Here is a 19,518-nt window from a genome sequence, read left to right as displayed (position 1 = left end):
TCCTACCTTTGAGGTTTCCATATCAGTTTCTTCCACGTCTTTTGCTTGGCCTATCAGTGGAGGTAGAGAAGATGAATGAAATGAAAGATTTTTGGAAGATTCATTTGGAAGATATATAGTTTAGATATTTGGTGACTATTTGAGTGATCAGCCCTAACGTCTTAGTAAGATCTTGCAATTGCAAAAAGTCTTCAAATTCTGAAAATTTTAAACAAATTAACAATTAATTCAGACTTGCATTTCACACAAGATGTTATCTACAAGTGCATTTGTGTATGTTTATGTGTGCATGACTGAAATAAAGTCGTGGGCTACTGTGCTTCCAAAGCACAGTTCTTTCACTCCAATTGCTGCTGCCGCCAGTGACTCAATACAGAGCGCCCACATGTAGCATGAATCACTGTGATCACAGGCCCTAAGCCACCTCTCCATCTATTCAATCAATTCATTTTTGTTGTGGCACCTGATAATACATTTGCCTCTCCAGTCAGGGCAATTTCTTCCCACTCTTTTACCCCTGACTGAGTTTCTGAGCACTTACTGAGAAGTTTCTTTCAGCTGCGCAACACCTTCACTGATTTTATGCCTGCCAGTGAGGTAATCAAGTTTAATATTTTCTCACTGAGAGAAGCAGATGAACTAAGGCAGTAGAGACTGTAGAGACTAAAGGACATTTGCTACATGACAGAGACAAACTAAATCAATGTTCACTATGAGAAGCTAAAAGCGGATATGACATTGATTGGAAGTGCAAAAGTAAGATGCAGAGGAAGAGAATATAAATAAAATAAAACTTAAATCCACAGGCCCATTGGAACTGGTGGGAAATCAATCACGTCTCAATTACACCACTTGATTTATAAACAGTAAAAACAGAGGCTCCATATGTTTAAGAGAGGCAATCAACAATCAACAGCTCTGAATCTGCAGTGGTCGGCACAGAACAACTGTGTTGGTAATTTTAACATGGCAGATGGATCTCTCCCTACAACTTATTTAAGGTTTATCCCTGTGGATATGCATCTGGATCAGAGTGCTTATTTGCAGAAAAAAAACAAAAAAAACAACATTAAACGTTGGCCTGCTGGGGCAGAGAAATAAACGTTTAGTATAATCAGCGAGATTTGTTTGCTGATGCAAACTATGCCGTACTTCACAAGAGGCCCTGTCCTAAGTGAGAGTCAGGAGGCCTGCAGATACATAGCTGACAGTAGGGTGATGTTACAAACCTGGAGGTACATTATCTCTGTGCCTGCCTTCCCAACCTTGCTCACATACTGTCCCAATTTACAACTTTGTGCAGTCTAATGCATTGAATCACCCACAGCTTCATTATCTCACAGACCTCCAATCCTCCAAGCATCCAATACTCCATTAACACCACAGCACATGAAGTGAGCTCTGGACAAATGACAACCGCACTGGTATCAGTTTCAGTTCCAACTGTGAACAGATTCGGATAGAGCTGTGTCTAAAAAGTAATACTGGAATACAAAGACAGGTCTATATTTAGTTCTTATATCATTAAATGGCATATGTGCATGGCACATCTTCTTGTGCAACTCCACAGTGAGGCAGTTGTCCACCCAGCATGGAAACAAGACCTTTCACAAAAGCAGTAAGTAGGTGTGCCAGTGACAGACAGATTGTCTACAGACAGGGGTACTTAATGAATCACCTTCAGTGTGAGATGTCAACGGATGAAGCAAAATACAGGCTGTAATATAACAACTTATACCCAGGTTCAAATGAGTTAAAAATCTTAATGATTGCTTTATGTACTGTTTTAATCCATTTTAGGTTTGATAGAACTTGAACAGCATATATTGTAAGAGTCAAAAGATTCTTTCTGAAATCATTTCATTTGCATCTATACACTTTTCAGCTTTGATAGATTGTGATGAGTTTAACTTAATTCTTATTAATATAATATTGTTATAGCCATAAAATCTGTATTATTTCTGTAATGCATATAAAATATTTATTTTAGCATTTTATGTATTTTATTATAGTCAAATGTTCTAAATTTGTATAATTAACTCTACAAACACATATATTGGCTAAACTGGTGAGACATTATACAAATTTGAAGTCTGTGTGTGCCCTGATGTTTAATATTACACATTACTAATAGTCTGAATCTGAACTTAACAAACAAGTATTCTGGTTTTAAATTATGTAAAAACTACCTTAATAATAAATCATTCATAAATATTTGACACAGTTGCTTTAGCCAGTGATTTAAGCAAATTAGCTATTTTTATTGTCCCATTATAGAAGAAATGGATAAAGGTGTGATTGAACTACTAGCACTTCTTTTGATCCTTAAGGACTATCATTCATGATTCATTCAAGGGCTAAAAAAATAGTTATGTGAAGGCGATGCAGTAATACCTGTCAGGAGTATTTATCTCAGAGAGGCAACCTAATGCAGTCCTAGAACAGCCCTGTATCCCTCTCAACAGCCACAGTAAATCCAACCAAACTGCCCTTAATGGACCTGGGGAGCAGAGATCAGTGGAGATTTAGGATGCCCAGAAGGCAGGTGGAAAATCCCTTCTACACAAATACGTGTGTATGTGGGTGTATTGCAGTATTACTGATATACAGAGATTTATTCTGCCACTATTAGTTTACCTGTCTGATATTTAACTGATATTTAAAAGGCTGCTATGTACACAGAGAACAGATGCATTTTTCCAGTAAAGGTCAAACTGTAAAGGGTACACAGCTGCAGAGCAATACTAGGGTCATCCAGGTCATGTGATTTGGTCAGTGGAAACCACATTAGCAGTTAATTCAATAGAATCATAAAATAAGTATCAGAGAGCCATAAGACCAGTTGTGCCTTATACTGTATATGTAGTCGTACATATTGCATGCTGTGTAATAATAACCAGGGTGGAGGTTGTTATACCATACTGTATATGTGTGTTTGGCTTCTGAACGTGTGTTTTTTAATCAAATATAAAATAGTAATAATTGATGTAGCACAGCCTACATTACATTTCCAATTAATATCATGCACCTTCTCTAGTCTGCATTTCTGCTCTCCGCACTACAGAAGAAGAATGTAGCGCAGCTACAGAAGGGTAACAGAAATCAGACCTGACCTTATGTTTGTGCATGGTGAACAGGCAGACACCATCCTGGCCTCTCTCCTGGCTCTCATGGCCTCCCGTCAATCAATGTCCCACTGTTTCGTTGTCAGATTGTCACTAGTCCAGCATGCTTTGTCATCATCTCCAAGCCTCATAAAATCCTCATCGTCTTCCCCTCTTACACAGCACATCCAAAATCAGCAAGAAGAAATATAAGATCACCACTCACACACTGAAAGTTGTAAATAGCAGCGTTGCAGACAACACTATGTAAGTTTTCTTTTCCTGCTTGTGCGCAGCCTTGCTTCCCAGTGTATCACCTCACATCTGCTTTGCTGAGCCATGGATGAGCAGTTGTACGAGGGAGGATGGGTCAAGGATGTAAGGGCTCTGATTGGCTGGCTGGCTATGGTGTGTGTGTGGGAAGGTCCCTTTGGTAGGCTCCCTGAGAACGGCTATGCTCGATAAGGGTGGTCCTTCACCTCCTTTCCTCCTCTTCCTGCTTTATCAGCCTCCTTTCCCTTGCCCTGCTCTCCTGCAATTTCTCCATCTCTCCTCCTTCTTCCCCCTCAGGCTCCCTGTCTGTGATACAAGCTGCAGACGTGCATTCACAGTCCTTGAGCAAAGCATCACTGCGTCTTTGTGAAGAGCCAAATTAGTGATAGGGTGGCTGCATGCACACAAATACACAGTCACATTAATACAGAGAAGGGATAATGGCTACTTGATAAATTCATAGCAGATACAAACACGCTGACAAAGCCACTGACTCAAATGAAAAAAAACCCCACTGTCATTACTATTATAACTATTTAACTGTGCCATTTAACAGCCCTGGACCTAGTGTATAACTACCATAATCTAAAAAATTACCCTACCACTAACTAATCTACGCTTTCTAAAGATTAGACAAATAATGTCCTGAATCCTGTATACTGTACACGTCCCCATGTAAAAATATTTGAAGGTAAACTGTAACGTAATCAGTGATTTAATACATTGTGATGAAGATTGCCACCACAAGATGCAGTGTAACCTGAAGAAAACAAAGAAACAAATATCAAGAATATATCATTTTATGTGTAGGATGTGGGTCTGTACAGAGATTTCATACATATTAATAAGTAAAGGAAGTAGAAGTATACTTGAATTATTTGAGCAAATGATCTAACTTGAATTATTATGATTAATGTTTTTTTTCTCAAGTTAATTATCAGTCTCCCAGCTCAGGTGAATTATGCATAGTGACTTATCCTTTCCTTGTTTGAAGGTCACCAGGAACACAAAATCGGATAGTCATGTACTTTTTGAGTATCGTTTTTCTCAATATGTTGGAACCGTGCTTTGCCAAGGCTCCTACCCAAAGTAAACAGCAAGATCAAATTATGCTGACCTCCATCACTGGAAGCTAATGTCTCAAACCACAGACAATGATCAATAATCAGGCAACTGAGAAGGCGGAAGAGCAATGCAGACATTAGGGCAAAGCCAGAAAAGGCAGAAAGTACAATGCAGAACTCCGTAAGCGAATCTCCACATTAGAACTACTGCATGTAATAATCAACATAATTTACTGTCCCCTTATTCAACTCAGCAGATGCTCATTTTATCAGCCATAAAATACATCAGAGCTTCTTTCTGCCTTGTTGACACACTGACAACAACTGAATCTAACTACTCGTTTTTCAAACATGCAAACTAAAGAGTTTCCGAATGCACTTTCATTCTGGCCACTTTATCCAGCCAGAGGGCTTTTTACATTCATTATTTACAGTTGGCTTTACAACAAACTAAGTATCGATCTTGTGTGAATCAAAACTACTTAGGAAATACCTGCAGTGGTGATTCTAAATCCTTAGCCTATTATATCCCTGTTGCTCATTTGTTCCACTCAAAGCTAAATGTTTCAAAAATGCAGAGGAGCTGCTTGATTTCCATGACAGAAGTGTGAAGTCAATAAGGTGCATCCATTCACCCGTCCATTTAGTGCCACTCCTCCAGAGTTGCATCCAGAGATGCCAGCAGACTAAACAAAGAAGTAGAGAAATCGTTTTTTTTTTTTTACCAGTAAGTATTTTCTAGCTGATCTTGGGGAACCCTGAGGTGTCCCCAGGTCAGTGAGTCCAGGTGTCTCCCAACAGATGGACACACTGGCAAAACCCCCAATGAGGGGTGTTCAGGACATGCATTCGGAGGTCACCCCCCAGTTGTGCCTTGAGATCCTGCCCAAGGAGGTTCTGACAGAGGACAGCAACAGCTGGTCATGTGTTTGACTTCCCACTGAGAACATACACACACAGACGCAGCGCTCTCTCCAGTTATATAAGGTTCCAGTGTTTATATAAGGAGTGTGTTACTTCAGGTGTGGTATTTATGTGTGTGTACACCTATAGTAAGACATATAGTACAAACAAACAACATTGTATTACTCCAAAATGAACATTCACGGCTATAATGTCATTACAAAGCAAAACATATATAAGTTATTTGTGTCAGGGGTGGTCAACCCTGGTCCTAGAGAGCCACAGCCCTATCCCCGCACCTGCACTTTCTGATTGGCTGAACACACCTGATCCGGGTAACCAACAGGGGTAGGGCAGGGATAACTGGAAAACAAGCAGGACACTTGAGGAGCCAATGGCCCCCCCATCCATGAAACATGTCAGCAGAAACAGACTTTACAATTGAATCGTAACAGGCTATATGAGGCCATTAAAAGTAAGTCAACATCAATTTCAGTGGTGAACACAGAGAACACAAAGTCCATAAACCTTAAATAAATCTGCTTCTAGTGGTTCAAACCCGGCCTGCTACTCCCCCAAGTTTGCATGACTGACTACGAAACCAGACACACACATGTACCTTACACACAAAAACTACACCAAAACAACAGTGTCCACTCAGTTAAAAAAACAAATGTGCCAGAAATGCAACACTTCTTAAGATTGATGCTGAATAGTGTAGTGGTAAGATCGCCACCCTCCATGTTGGAGACTGGGTTTGAATCCCAGCTGTGGCCTATCTCCATTAGGGGTCCTTTGGCAAGACCTCCGTATGCTTACCCTGCCTGCCTTTGTACCTTGTACCGCACTTGTATGTCGCTCTGGATAAATGCGTCAAAATGACCAAATGTAAATGTAAATGACTGATGTATACATAACACCCCCCCGGCTCCATCCTCCAAGCCAATCCAAACACAAACACTCCCTTAGCTCCTCTCTAAATCACACATAAAAAAGAACAGAAGTTTCATCATATAATACAATAATTATAAATAAAGTATTATATAATAAAATATAATACCTCAGCAGTGAAGATCATAGTTACAACCAAACACTGTACAATATTTAGTCAATGCTGAGTTTGGACCAGGCATCATTTGGAAAGGTTTTACAATACCACTCATGTTGTTGAGTAAAAGCATGCAAAAAATAAAAAATAAAATAAAATAAATAGAAGTAAGTAAAGTAAAAGTAAATCCAGATAATGTTTATTCTCATTTCTACCTTTAATGATATAATGCACCAGTCACAAACACAGATATGTAATAAATACATAGGCAGAGTTGAGTAAAACTGACCATTTATATAGAAATTATCATAAAATATCCTAAATGGTATGTTAAGCATGCAGAGCAAGCTATTCTCCGTCACTTACCTTTTCAGCTTGTGCCTTGAACCCCTTTTGGCACAGCACCTGTTGTGACAACAAAGCCTTCACACCCTGAAGAAGAAAGTGTCTGCGCCCACAGTGTGTGTCCACAGTGCTGACCTGCCACTAGCTGGTTAAGAGACTAAAAGCGCCACAACAATGTCCAACTCACAAAGCCCTGTTTGTGTCTGATGCTGTTTGTCCAATAAAAGCAGACAATGGCATTCCGTGGCTTGCAGTTGTATTCACTGCTGCCCTCTCCAAATGTAAAGCGCATTCAGACACCTTGGTTGTTGGACAAAGCTGTGAATCTGTGTCACATGTGGAGTGGGTGGGCCGGGGCAAGTGGGGTGACAGTCCCACTGTGTTTCCAACAACATAGCATGAACGCTCACACATCTATAGGTAAGACAACGACAACAACAACAACAACAACAAAAACAAAGCCTGTTTACAGTAGTAGTCAGAAAGCAGACTTACCCAATTTTGTCTGCAGCACTGTCAGACCTGCAGGAGACGAAAGTAAAGTCAGTGACTGGGTATTACATATGCAACTAGTGATTTTGGTTTTGGTATAATAGTAAAAAGTAATATATAAATACTCCATTTATTATTTCTAAGCAGTATACAATTGCATTTATATACACAATATAAACAGTTTTAAATGTTATTTAAATCATTACGCTGTTATAAGGTTTTTACATAAGCTTAATAGGAGGACTATTATTATTTACATTATTAACCACTTATAATATCTTTATAATGTCTCACAAATACACTGTAGTACCCCATTAAATGTTCGCTAAAGAGAATTTAATTAACTGTTATGTAATGAGAGTTAAAGGCATCACGTAGCTTGAATATACAACCGTGTGCAAAATATTGCAGTCTGGTAATATAAAATTATACTATATGCTATAGACCAGTGATGGCATGCCTAGCACTGTGTAATCCCAATTCACAAATCACAATCATGTGCTGCGTCATCTTCTCTGATGAGTCATATTACACTGACTTAGCACAGTCACATTGTGATATTACATAACTCCATCCGCAGTTACACAGTAGAAGACGAGAAACCTCAAATGTAAATGCAAGAAAATGAAAGCAAATGAGCAAACTTGTCCTCATATCTTCATCCCAATTGTATCTGCTCCCCTCTCTTAGCCACCACAGATGCTCTGATAATTTGGCAGAGGCGGATAAAATCACAGCTAGTGGCAAATGTTAGCCGACTGCCTGATGGCACTTCATCAGAAAAAAGCAGTCGCACGCAGCACACTGAGAAAACTGCAGCACACGACAACAGATGCAGTGAGAGCAAAACAAGACTGATGGACATGGCGACAGCCAGGCAGGTAGAGTTTGGGAGATGCAGCGGTGCACCATCCAGGCAGAAATGCAGCAGTTTTTTTTACCTGCAGAGGAGACATGACATTCCGTGCCCTCTAAAGCTGGCTACAGAACGCTGCTCTCCCTGCAGCTGCTGCAGACACCCCTCACTAGCTATCAGCAGCACAGCAAAGAGAAGAGCAGCGAGAAATCCCATAGGTTTGACAGGTGCTGTTCCTAATTCGATCAAGTGGAGACACTGAGCGAGAAGAGTGCGCGGGAGGGAGAGCCAGAGAGAGAATCACAGAAAAGCAGGACAGAGAGACAGAGTGGAGGTGTAGTGAACGACAGACAGAGCTGAGAGCAGAGACAGCTAAGTAGGTGGTTATTACGAGGCTGGACAAGGATCCCTGCACCTTCATTATTACAGAATTTCTATAGCTTTTTTTTTTTTTTTGGATTGAAGCTTTTTGCACAAATTAGGTACTGTTAACTTCCTCACAGCAAAATCAACACCAGATTGTAATTATGGAAATAATTATTAGATTGAATTCTAATTTGTGTGTTTTGAAACCTGAGTTTGAAGAAAACATTGTGTATTTTTTTTTTTTATATACAGTGTTTTTGAACAAAGGTTGTGGTTACTTGACATGACGTTGAACTCCCTTATTACTTCTGCATTTGCCTTAACTATAATTTCTCTGGAATTTAATGAAATAATATAGTTAAATGTAATTTCTTTATATTAACTGCTAAACACTATGACTAGGTACCAAAATGCTAGAAATAAAAACAAGAATGGAAAGTAAAAAAGAAGAAAATCCGGCTTTAGGACGTGGACACAGATTTGCACTGGTGATTTGCTTTTTCACACTATATAACTGCATTTTAGGCATAAAAGACAATATGTGGTTCCGAAATTCTACTTTTGTGACGCTTTTTTTAAGGCAAGTGATCGCTCACTGAGTTTCCTCCTGGCTGCACAGCTTTACTTCAGGAATAAAGTATGAAACCACACTTCACATCCCACACCAGCAGGGAGAAACACACACACCAACCAGTTACAGTAACTGATTTAATATTCAGACCTGTTACTGGCACTGCTGTGACAGCTGCAGCATGATTCGCGGAGATAAAGAGCTAATGATATTGCCTGTCTCTCAGAGAAGGAGCAGAGATCTAGTCACTGTATGGCTCATAGTCCATGTAGCAACTTTTATATCCCTATAAAATCAGCAGATATGTAGAAAAAAAATTATAGTCATGTGATCATGAATGCCTGTAAAGGTGAAGTGCCCTCTAGTGGTGAAATGCCAGAAATGGACAAATGTAAGACGTACCCAAAAGGGGGAACACTGACTTGTAGGTTCAAGTATCATTAATCTATCTGTGAACTGGTAAATAAGTTAGGGAACATAAAATATTCTGTCTCCTGCCTTCTGTATATATAGAACAAATTATCATGGTCACATTTTTATAATTTAATCACAATTTTGATTTGCATCTCTGACACGATTGGAGATACAGTGGCAAAGCACACACATCTAAAAACACACAAATAGCTCACCTCTCTTCTTGGATTAAGGGAGTCAGGAAGCGAGTATTGTCGTCTTCATGGCTGCTCTGCTGGCTGCTCTGCTGGCTGCTGCATGGCATGCAAGAGAGAGGTGAGGCTGTTAATCATTGCAGAATGGTTCCAATAAACGGCAATGTATATGTGACTGTATACATTTTATGTTGATAATGAATTATCTTGCACCAGAGCTTTCCCTAATGAATTAGTATGTAGTGCCACAGTATATTTGTCAAATACCATAAAATATAAATACAGTAGCACAGAAAGAATTAAAAAAAAATAAAGCCTTCACAGAAATAGGCTGCATTTTGGAGACTTTCCAGTTTACTTTTTCATATTTACTTAAATTTTAATTGTTGCACACATAATCTGTCCACATGCAAAGTACAATTTTAGTTTCTAACAAATCTGTTAATGCAGGGCCTAACTTTCCAAGAACCTGCTAATTTTCTGTCAAATATATATGATAACTGTCTGGTATGTGACACTTGTTCATAGTAGTTTTGTCTTTCTTTTTGCACAAATCCAGTGAAAACACTAGAGGGGGCTATGTGACATATGCAAAAAATAAGGTGTCTGATGCAGTATATGTGCGGGTTACAGATATAAGAATAAGTACAAAGAGATAAAAGCATTAACACATACAACTGCAGCTGAGTAGTTTAGTACCAAAACTTAGGAATGTGTAGTTACTTTCCCATTTAACTGTCAACAGGTCACAGATCAACAGTAAAGTGGAGCACATGAATGACATCACATTCATGGCTGTTTATTTGTCAGTGGATTTTTCCCTATTTTAAGATTCTGCTTCTATTCCCGTCCACATTTTGACATTTAAGAACAAAGGCGGTCTGCTGGGAAAGGCCTTCATTAATTCACACGCTAACTCTGCAGGATGCCAAAATCTGTTTCCTATAACCGCAATGGCCTGAAGGGATGCAGGCCTGTATAAAAAATGCAGATTTTGGGAGGTTAATATATTTTGGTATGCTGTGGACGCACTCTAAAAATAGTTGTGGACATTAATGAGTTGTTTCTTTAGTCTGCATACTGTATGCTGTTCAGATCAGTAGTAGCTTGTAAATAAAGATCATGTAAACCGCATTAGTTACTGTATCTACCCCTCAGCTGATGTTTTTATTGCTAAAACAACAAGACAAGACTCACTGACTTGACAGTGTGTAAAACTTAGCATTAAAGTATTTTTCTACTGTAATAAATGAGGTGCTGAGCGATGTGGCTGCATAAGAAAAAAAAAAATACTGACCTTAAAGGTCAGATTTCAAATCCAGTACACAGTCATTTTATTACATTTCAGAAGAAAAAAATCTTAACAAAATCTACACTCAGTGGATCTAAAGCAGCTCTTATTCTGAAGACGCTGCTGACCAATCTTTCTTTGCTACAGGTGTTTTAAGTCTGCAGGTTGCTCTCTCACAGCGAAGAACTTTGCAATGTTCTGCAAAGGCAGTTGCACTTGGATTTGCATTTTGCTTGAATTGTTTAAACTTGTGTCCCTATCATTTAAAGTAAGTTAATTTAATATTATATGAACACAAAGTTGACATGGTATGGCTCTTACACAATTGATGGAATATGCACTTTGAACATGACAGCAAGCAGGCAAAACATTATATTGCCACATTTAATCTATAGTGAGATCAGTGTGACATTAAACCCACACAGAAAAGCATCAAATAATGCATGATTATGTATTTTACTTTCACCACTGAGTGCAAAACAACCACAGGGAATCCAGAGCTACTCAAAGTCTCACAAAATCTAATCCACTTATCAAACATGATCCAGAGCTGAATAAGATTTTTAAAGCATCTCACTTTCTTGGTTTTCAAATATTTGGTTGTAAATAGCATAAATACAATGTACATTGTAATTTATTGTAGTTTAACATGCAATCAGTACCATTAACAATGAAAGCTACTTTTACCAGAAAAATACTTTGTGACCCTAGATTTTAAAATATAAGTAACATTTCATTATTTCCATGCTGCTGCAGTGATGAAACCATTGGTCAAACTGACAAAGTATATCCAAGTAGACGCTTATCTGACTCCTTGTTTTCCTGTGTTGCTTTGTGAGGTTGTGTGTGAAATATTGAAATGCTTGGATGAGGTGGAAGCAGTGAAGCCTGGTGAAAGATACTGCACCAGTTCCTCAAAATAGAACTGCTCTTATCCGGCTGTAGAACAGCTGATTCCACTGTGTCTGCAAGTTTTCACTGTTCAGAGACATACAATCCTACACACATGAGCACATACACACTTAGGCAAACACACAACTACACTACACCTTGTATTAATTCGGTACAATAACTACCACTGGAAGCAACAAAGGGAAACAATGAGAAATACAAGATTAATATAACAAAACCTCTCAGCTACCACTTAGATATTTTAGAATACTTACAGCATTTTTAACTGCTTCCACGAGGAAGAGGCTTTTCTCACACTGTTAAGATCTCACCAAACCACAGGAAAAAGGTTTACTACAAATGTGATGCAGTGTTTGTATATTAACTGGGCAAACTCAGCAGATTTAAAGCCACAAACCCCTTGAAAATATTTTCTAAACTAGAAACTACTGCACATTCTGTGCAGTAGTTATTAGTTTAGTAGTTTGGTAATAAATCAAGTAATAACTAGAAGAAATAATCTTTGTAATTGACAATATGAATAAACTCCTAGTTTAATTAATAAATCTGTTAGTCTTTGCTGGTACCACTAGTACAGCACATTACACAAGTGCTGGGCAGCCAAGTGTCACACTGATGAATGCAAAGTCCAGTGTCTTCCTTAGAGTTATACTAATAAAAATGCTGCAGTTAGAAGTAACGTGCTGTAGGGGGTTACTTTCGCTTGACACAGAACATAAAACACAACGTAGCTTGAGCATGATTAGGTCCACCTTTTACCATGTCCAGAATCGTACTTTAGCTTTTAGCATGCTGCTTTTCGCTAATTAACATTAAATATAAGATACAAGGCAGGATGATAAGATTGATCAGTCATGCACGAAAGTATTCAACATCTTTAAATTTAGACCTGACTGGCTTAGATGAAAAGTGCTCACCAAGTTGTTACAATTCATCCTAAGGAGGAGATGAATATCTGGCCTGAATTTCAATAGTTGGTGGATACCACTCTGAGCCAGCCACTCTAAAACACTTAAAATCATGTGTTATTAAGGATTTTCAATTCCCTATAAAGAAATAACCTCTTATGTCAACCCTGATACAATGTTGCTCTACTAATGCTCCTTTCACTACATATTACACAGTATCCTGCAAAGTCACATACTGAAACTCAGATTGTAGAAACTGTGGACCCGCAGCAAGCACAGCTCACAGTACTGTAGAACAACAACAAAATATATTTACATCACCAGTGGGAATGCCCTGCACTCTGCATTGATTATATGTGAACATGCTCACATACACTAATACATAAACATGTTTTCATGTCATTCACCTACATAAAGTTGCCAGAAGCTTCTCTTTTTCTTCTCTTATGATTAAAAGTCTTACGCTAAATATCAGACAGTCAGAAAAAGTCCAAGAACAAAAAGAGAAGGAAAGAAAAAAAATAAAATAAAATAAATAAAAAGACAAAGGCTGTCCATAGAAATAATAAGGCAGCATATTATGTCCTTACAACTTTACTTAACAACACCTACTTGATTGGTGCCATGATTCATCATTAATTAAGTGAGTATGCACATTTAAAAGCTGGATTAATGTCATTCTGGTACAGGTTTAAGCCTGCAGATCTTTCTATACATTACACGCAGCTAGTAGCAAGCAGGAGAATGAGGAGGCGCCATGTCGTCTTAATGCCACAATGCAGTGTTAAGCTAAGAAACACTTGTTGGAACAGGCAATATTACACCCTGAGGGAAGTAGAGCTTTACTCATGGTGTGCCAGATAATGACAATTTTTCCCACTTAAGGATGCTGATAGGGTTATGCGCACATGCCTCTAGAGAGATGATGTCTTCAACTCAGGAAGATAACACATAGATGGAGTGAGTAATGAACTCATTTCTGTCTGCCATCTGTTACCAGTGAGAACTGGCCTGTTACCATACAGCAATAACAGAAGACAGAGCCATAAGGATTAAGGTATATTAGGCATTTTTCCTTATCTTTCGATAGAACTGGTCTTAGAAAGAAAGCCTTTAAATGTCATATGTCACAATGAAATTGGTCCTCTGCATTTAACCCATCCTCCTGGGGGGAGCAGTGGGCAGCCACATACAGCACCCGGGGAGCTGTATGTGGCACAACCCCAAATTTTAAGGTAAACTTGGAAACTTGTTAAAAATTCACAGTCACACACCAAAAAGTAAAGGTTAAGATTTATCTAACAAAAGTAATTTTGGTACGAGTTAATCAGTCAGATTAAAAACAGTGTTACAAATAAGATTATTGATGATGACAATGAATTAACTTGATTCTGTTCACTTGCATGCCTGTAGAATTTTAAAAAAATGTGTCGAGCTTATATTTTGTTTTATATTTGGCAGCTTTGCACACTCTTAGTATTCTCTGTCGGCCTTGTGAGGGAGTCACAGTCATAGTTTTGATGGTCCCACTAAGTGGAAACCAGATGGGATGGCATCAGTGATGTTTAAATGTGAATTAAATTTTGACTAAGTCACCAACAGTGTCACCAGCAAAGCCCTGCTGCCTTACAGAAAGTGCTTCATAGAAAGTCCACACATTGAGGCGCCGTGGGTTCATCCTCTCCATGTCAAACAAAGATACAACGGTTAGAAGCAAAAAGCCCCTTGTGAATCTGATGAATGCCAGAATGCCATGAATGTCCCAAAACTAAATGTAGCTACTTTCTAAAATCTAAACAATCTAAAATACAACATAATAATAAAACATAAAACGTATTCTGGGTTGTTAAAAACATATTTGTTGACTACATAATACCAAAACTTTGATTGGTAGCATAAGTACCCTTGTTTATACTTACATTAAGTTTTTCCCTGATTGCTATAAAGCTTAACATTTTTTTCATAATTAATATAAAATAATGTAATATAATAATGATTAATTATACCTTGAATCATGTTTTAGTTTTCTGTACTACTACTACTACTACTACTACTATTCACTTTCTGTGGTTTAATGAGGATGATCGTTTAACTTAAATTATTAAAATACTTTATTCATCTTATAACCTTTCCTTTGATGCCGCCACAACATACTGCTTCTCAGATGTCATTATATTTTTTTCCTCATATCTATGCATCAAAGAAGATTAAACTAATCCATTTTGTAACTCTCATGACCTTTACTTTAGTACCGTTGTCAGCACCTGAAGTCACCTTAAATCTAAATGACCTGTAGTGATATGAACACACTATACAAACAGCACAGAACAGAAAACTATGAATGAAAGTGCAACACATCCACGTGCATAATTCCATTAGCATCAGTGTTACACTGAAAAATACTGACTGAAAAACTACCGCTTGTATTAAATTGTGTGAGAGCTTCTTAAGCTGCTTACTGTTGAAGAGGTATTAGATTGTGAAAGGTGAAAAGAAACCTCAAGATAGAAGTCAAAATGTTCAATATTCTACAAGAGAACAGTTAGTCATATACCACATTAGTGCAGGTAGCTGGAGCCTGAAGCAGCATGAAGGTATTAGGGTAGATTTGGGGAGAGGAGGGAAATGTGAGGTGAGTATGGCCCATACCAACCTGCTTTCACTGCCTTGCTCCTTCTTCTCTCTGACCTTTAGCCACTTCCTCAACAGGAAACGCTTGCGGCGGGGAGAGGCACTGGGTGTGGAACAGCTGGACCAGGAAGATGGGGCATCTTCATCACTGGATGGTGTAATTTCAATGGAAGGCAGCTGGAGGTACTCCTTGGAGCCAGAGTGAGATCGGGCTGTGAGGTGACCATCGGTGAGGCGCCCTCTTTCGATCTCCCTCTCGCTAGGCACATTCCTCATACGTCGCATTTTGAAGCGCTTGCGACGGAGAGTTGGCGTAGAAGAGCTGGATCGCACAGAACCATCTGACACTGCGTTGCTTCCTCCATCCGAGTATGCCGGGGCATCATTTGGGACGCTCACCTGGAGCGAAGGAGGCCTGAGAGTGTCACTCATGGTCTCAACCAGCTCACTAAAATGCAAATACGACCCCCTACAGTAGTTCTTTAGATTCCTTGGTTACGCCAAATGCAGGTTTTGCAGTTCTGCAGCTTGAAAGGCGATAAGCTACAGAAACGTTAAGGTTTAGTGGTAAAAAGATGACATACTATTTAAATTCTGGACAATTTTTGGTCCATGTTCGAGCCAATGGATTAAGGATTGACTAAGAAGTCCTGATCGCAGATATCTTGTGCCTGACAAAGTCCGTCTGCTGCTCCTCAGCTGTTGGTTGATATGTATCAGTTCAGTGGCTGGCTGACAGACTGTGAAGAGCAGTCTTGTGGCAGTAAACTCAGTCTCTCAGGCTGGGGAGAAGAGGGCTGGATTAGATAACAAAGGGGTCTTCTGTTTTGAGAGCAGCAGATGAAACATGTATAAAGCCTGTCAGGGAGTGTAACACAACTCCTTTGCTGGTCCTCCCCAGGGACTGGCAGGCAAAGTTACACACACATACACACACACAGGCTATGCTACCGTCACGGCTGCCAAAGCTGTTACCTTAGCTGCTTTTGCTAACATTAAAAAGAAAGGCACCAATTGTCAGCTCTTGAATATTGATTCTGATGTCGTACAAAGGGCTTGGCGGTTGTTGCTACATTTTGGCATCACTGGAGCAGAGGAAGATGTCGGTCTGGCTTGTGCCCATGCCCCTGGCAGGTGAGGTCCGTCTTGTGCCCCAGTGTGTTGCTGTCTCCACACCGTTACTGCCTACAGGTTAGGGGGAAGTGATAGGACTGCAAGCCACAGGCAAGGCTGACGGTGATGATGACCAACTGAAGCAGCAACACACACTAGCACATACACACAAACACATAGAATAATAAAAAAAATAAAAAAAAAGGCAGACATTGTGTACAGCAACACACAAAGACACAAGCAGATAACAGGATTACTAGTCAAATGAAACAAGCAGCACCTCTCATGGGATTACCAACACAATCACACATGGTCACATTCATGATCTACTACATGTATACTGCCTATCCACCACCACACACCAGCCCTAATGTACTAATCTCTAACACATGCTGAGTATTACAGGTACTGCAGACAAACCCTTTTGGATGACTACCTTTGTTACAATGGCTACCTACTTTATGCGCTACAACAAACTCAGCTGAACACCAGAGTGTCGAGACCTCTTTAAAAATCAGAAAACAGGAGTAAAACATTGGCCACTGATAAGAAGCCGTTACAGTGACTGAATGCAGGCCAAAATACAAAACACCTTTCTATTTTAGAGGTGCAACTGCCAAACAGAAAAAATTAAATTAAATAAAATTGACCACAGTAGAAACAATCACAAAGCAGGTTCTGTGAGAGCCTCGTGGGAGATCCAGATCAAAACACAGCAAACACAAAGTCAATAGTAAATACAACCATCTGCGTTCTTTTCATAGCCTATGCCATTAGCACCACTAGAATAATTGTTCTGCACATATGGCTTTCTCAGCTGGGCATCTACTGTATGAGGTGACAAACAAATAGCAGGGGAACTGTTTTGTGCCTACTGAAATAGAAGAGGGAGCATGTCCTGTTTGCACAGATATATTATACAACCTAAGAGTAAGAGTCAAAAGCTCCTATAGAAAAATGTGTTTTCTATAAATTAAGCAGATCCGAATTGCACAGAGGGATTCTGTATTTGATTTAGTATCTGAGTTCTAAGCATTATTGCTGCCCTGACATAGAGAGGAACACAAACGTACAATAATCTCACCTTGAAAATGAAAATATGAGAAAACAAACTTCTTAAAAGTAACTGATAAAGTAAGGCGTGTTCTGGCCTCTGATCCAGGAAACTTAATAGAAGTGGAATTTGACAACTTTGGTGACTGCAGTACAGAGGACATTGTAAGGCCAAGATGAAATGACCTCAAGGATTCAGGCAGAAGGTTTTAAAGCAGCAGCCAAGCAGCTTAAGTGATTATAAAACTCCTATCTCACATTCTGAAACTTGGATTTTAAAAACAGACTTGGAAGGCTGCTGAAGTAAAATAAAACAAAAATAACTTTCATCGTCCTGTTATACAGAAGAAGCATTTTGTAAGCCATGTGATAGGAAGTTTTGTCTGTGATAGGAGGCAATACAACACTGAGCCTACCGCACAATTGGGGTCACAGGACAGGTGCTGTGCTATCAAGAAGACACTAATGAAATGCAGTGTCATATAAACAAACAGTGTGTCCTTCTGTTAAGCTATAAAAGAAGAGGAGGTCAGTGCTGATTATAGAGAGGTGTGCTACTCCACAGAAAACGATTTCCGTTTAATAGTTAGGGAGTAAAGATGTCAACCGATCAGTCACATCAAAGTTTGCAGGAGAACTGGTCATCATGTGCAGGTATCAGAATGAGTGGACATGCAGAGGACAGCAGAATGAATGCCACAGTGATGAAAGAATTGCGACAAAGCCTGATTGGATACTTCTAGTACATGCAAGGATTTGACAATAAATCTATAAAAAAATTTTACCTTAGAGCGTACGGGCTGGAAATCATTCAGGCCTGACTATTTTTACAGTGTAAATAAAACTGTAAAACAGTGATCCAGAGATAACCAGCTAAATATTTCATTTTATTTATTTTAAGTCCAAATGACAATACATATATGTAAGAACAATCTTTTACTGTATTTTTTTAATTATTGGAAATTGATAAATAAATGAAACTACAAAATTAAATGAATGAGTGTTCCTTAAATGTCTTTAAACTATGAACTGAAGGATAGAAAAAGTTATATATAAATACCATGCATATTCTACCATGGTATGGTTCATGCTCCAATACACAAATACACACACACAGACAGCAACAACACACAATCTGACCCAGAGGCTGAGTTTTCAAGTGGGAAAACATCATGCATAAATAATGGCAAGACAACATCTCTTGTTACAGTTTCACACGTCCAAGTAGCCTCAGGTCGTGCTCTGGCTTCGCTGGACTCAACTCAGGTGAGGAGGTGATGTCAAGGTTTACAAGGTTCAGAATCATGTCCACGAGCTGTTGTGTCCACCCACTGTCCTGCATTTGTATATGCTGATATTTTCAGATGTGATTAGTGACTTTGTTATATTAATTTATTAACCACCAGAAACACTGTGAAACACTGTTCTCTAGCTGTGCTAATACACCTGTGCGGTGTTTGTGCAGTATAATATGAAATAACAGAGTGCACAGCAGGAAAGGCACTAATGCTTTAGTTATTTTGTGCCTCTTGTGTACTTTGAAATGCGTGCATTGGTGGGGTCAACAGATGGACCTACCACAGAGCAGCTTTGCTGTTACAGCTGAGACATAGTTTTCCATCACGGTGATGGCTACACAGCACAAAACAACCATGTGATTGCTTGCCTTTCATGCGTCATTACTGACCATCAAAGTTCAGCTCTATTGTTTTCCTGCCCCTCTATTCTTAGCACGGTGTCCCTGTCAGCACAATGTCCAAGACTGGGCAGATTACAGAGGCATGCTAATGCTGATTAAATGAACACTTGCGAAAATGCATGCAGCGTAAAGTGCCCTGATTAGTCTAATTAATTCTTCACAAGGGCATGAAACATATAGTCCATCTGAGAGCTGGGAAATCTGTCATGGTAGATGAAGTACAAAAGTACCAAATGAATTACAATGATAAGCCTACTGTAACAGTCCTTAGAGAAAAAAGT

General features: G+C 39.1%; 1 protein-coding gene across 2 annotated transcripts in view; it reads right to left on the bottom strand.

Moving 5' to 3' along the window:
- gramd1bb (GRAM domain containing 1Bb) overlaps nt 1-15,804 on the bottom strand; it is a 56,612-nt gene extending 40,808 nt beyond the window's left edge. For both annotated transcript variants that reach the window (XM_026340543.1, XM_026340552.1), the window contains exons 1-3: nt 15,395-15,804; nt 9,652-9,729; nt 7,233-7,259 (exon numbers count right to left, since the gene is read on the bottom strand). In XM_026340543.1, coding sequence (XP_026196328.1) covers nt 7,233-7,259; nt 9,652-9,729; nt 15,395-15,804 — 515 coding nt within the window. The remainder of the gene's footprint in view (nt 1-7,232; nt 7,260-9,651; nt 9,730-15,394) is intronic.
- Between the last annotated feature and the right edge of the window lie 3,714 nt (nt 15,805-19,518).

This window comes from Anabas testudineus, chromosome 13 (genome assembly GCF_900324465.2).
Source record: "Anabas testudineus chromosome 13, fAnaTes1.2, whole genome shotgun sequence".
In the NCBI taxonomy this organism is placed as follows: domain Eukaryota; kingdom Metazoa; phylum Chordata; class Actinopteri; order Anabantiformes; family Anabantidae; genus Anabas; species Anabas testudineus.
This window is presented reverse-complemented; position numbering and strand designations above follow the sequence as displayed.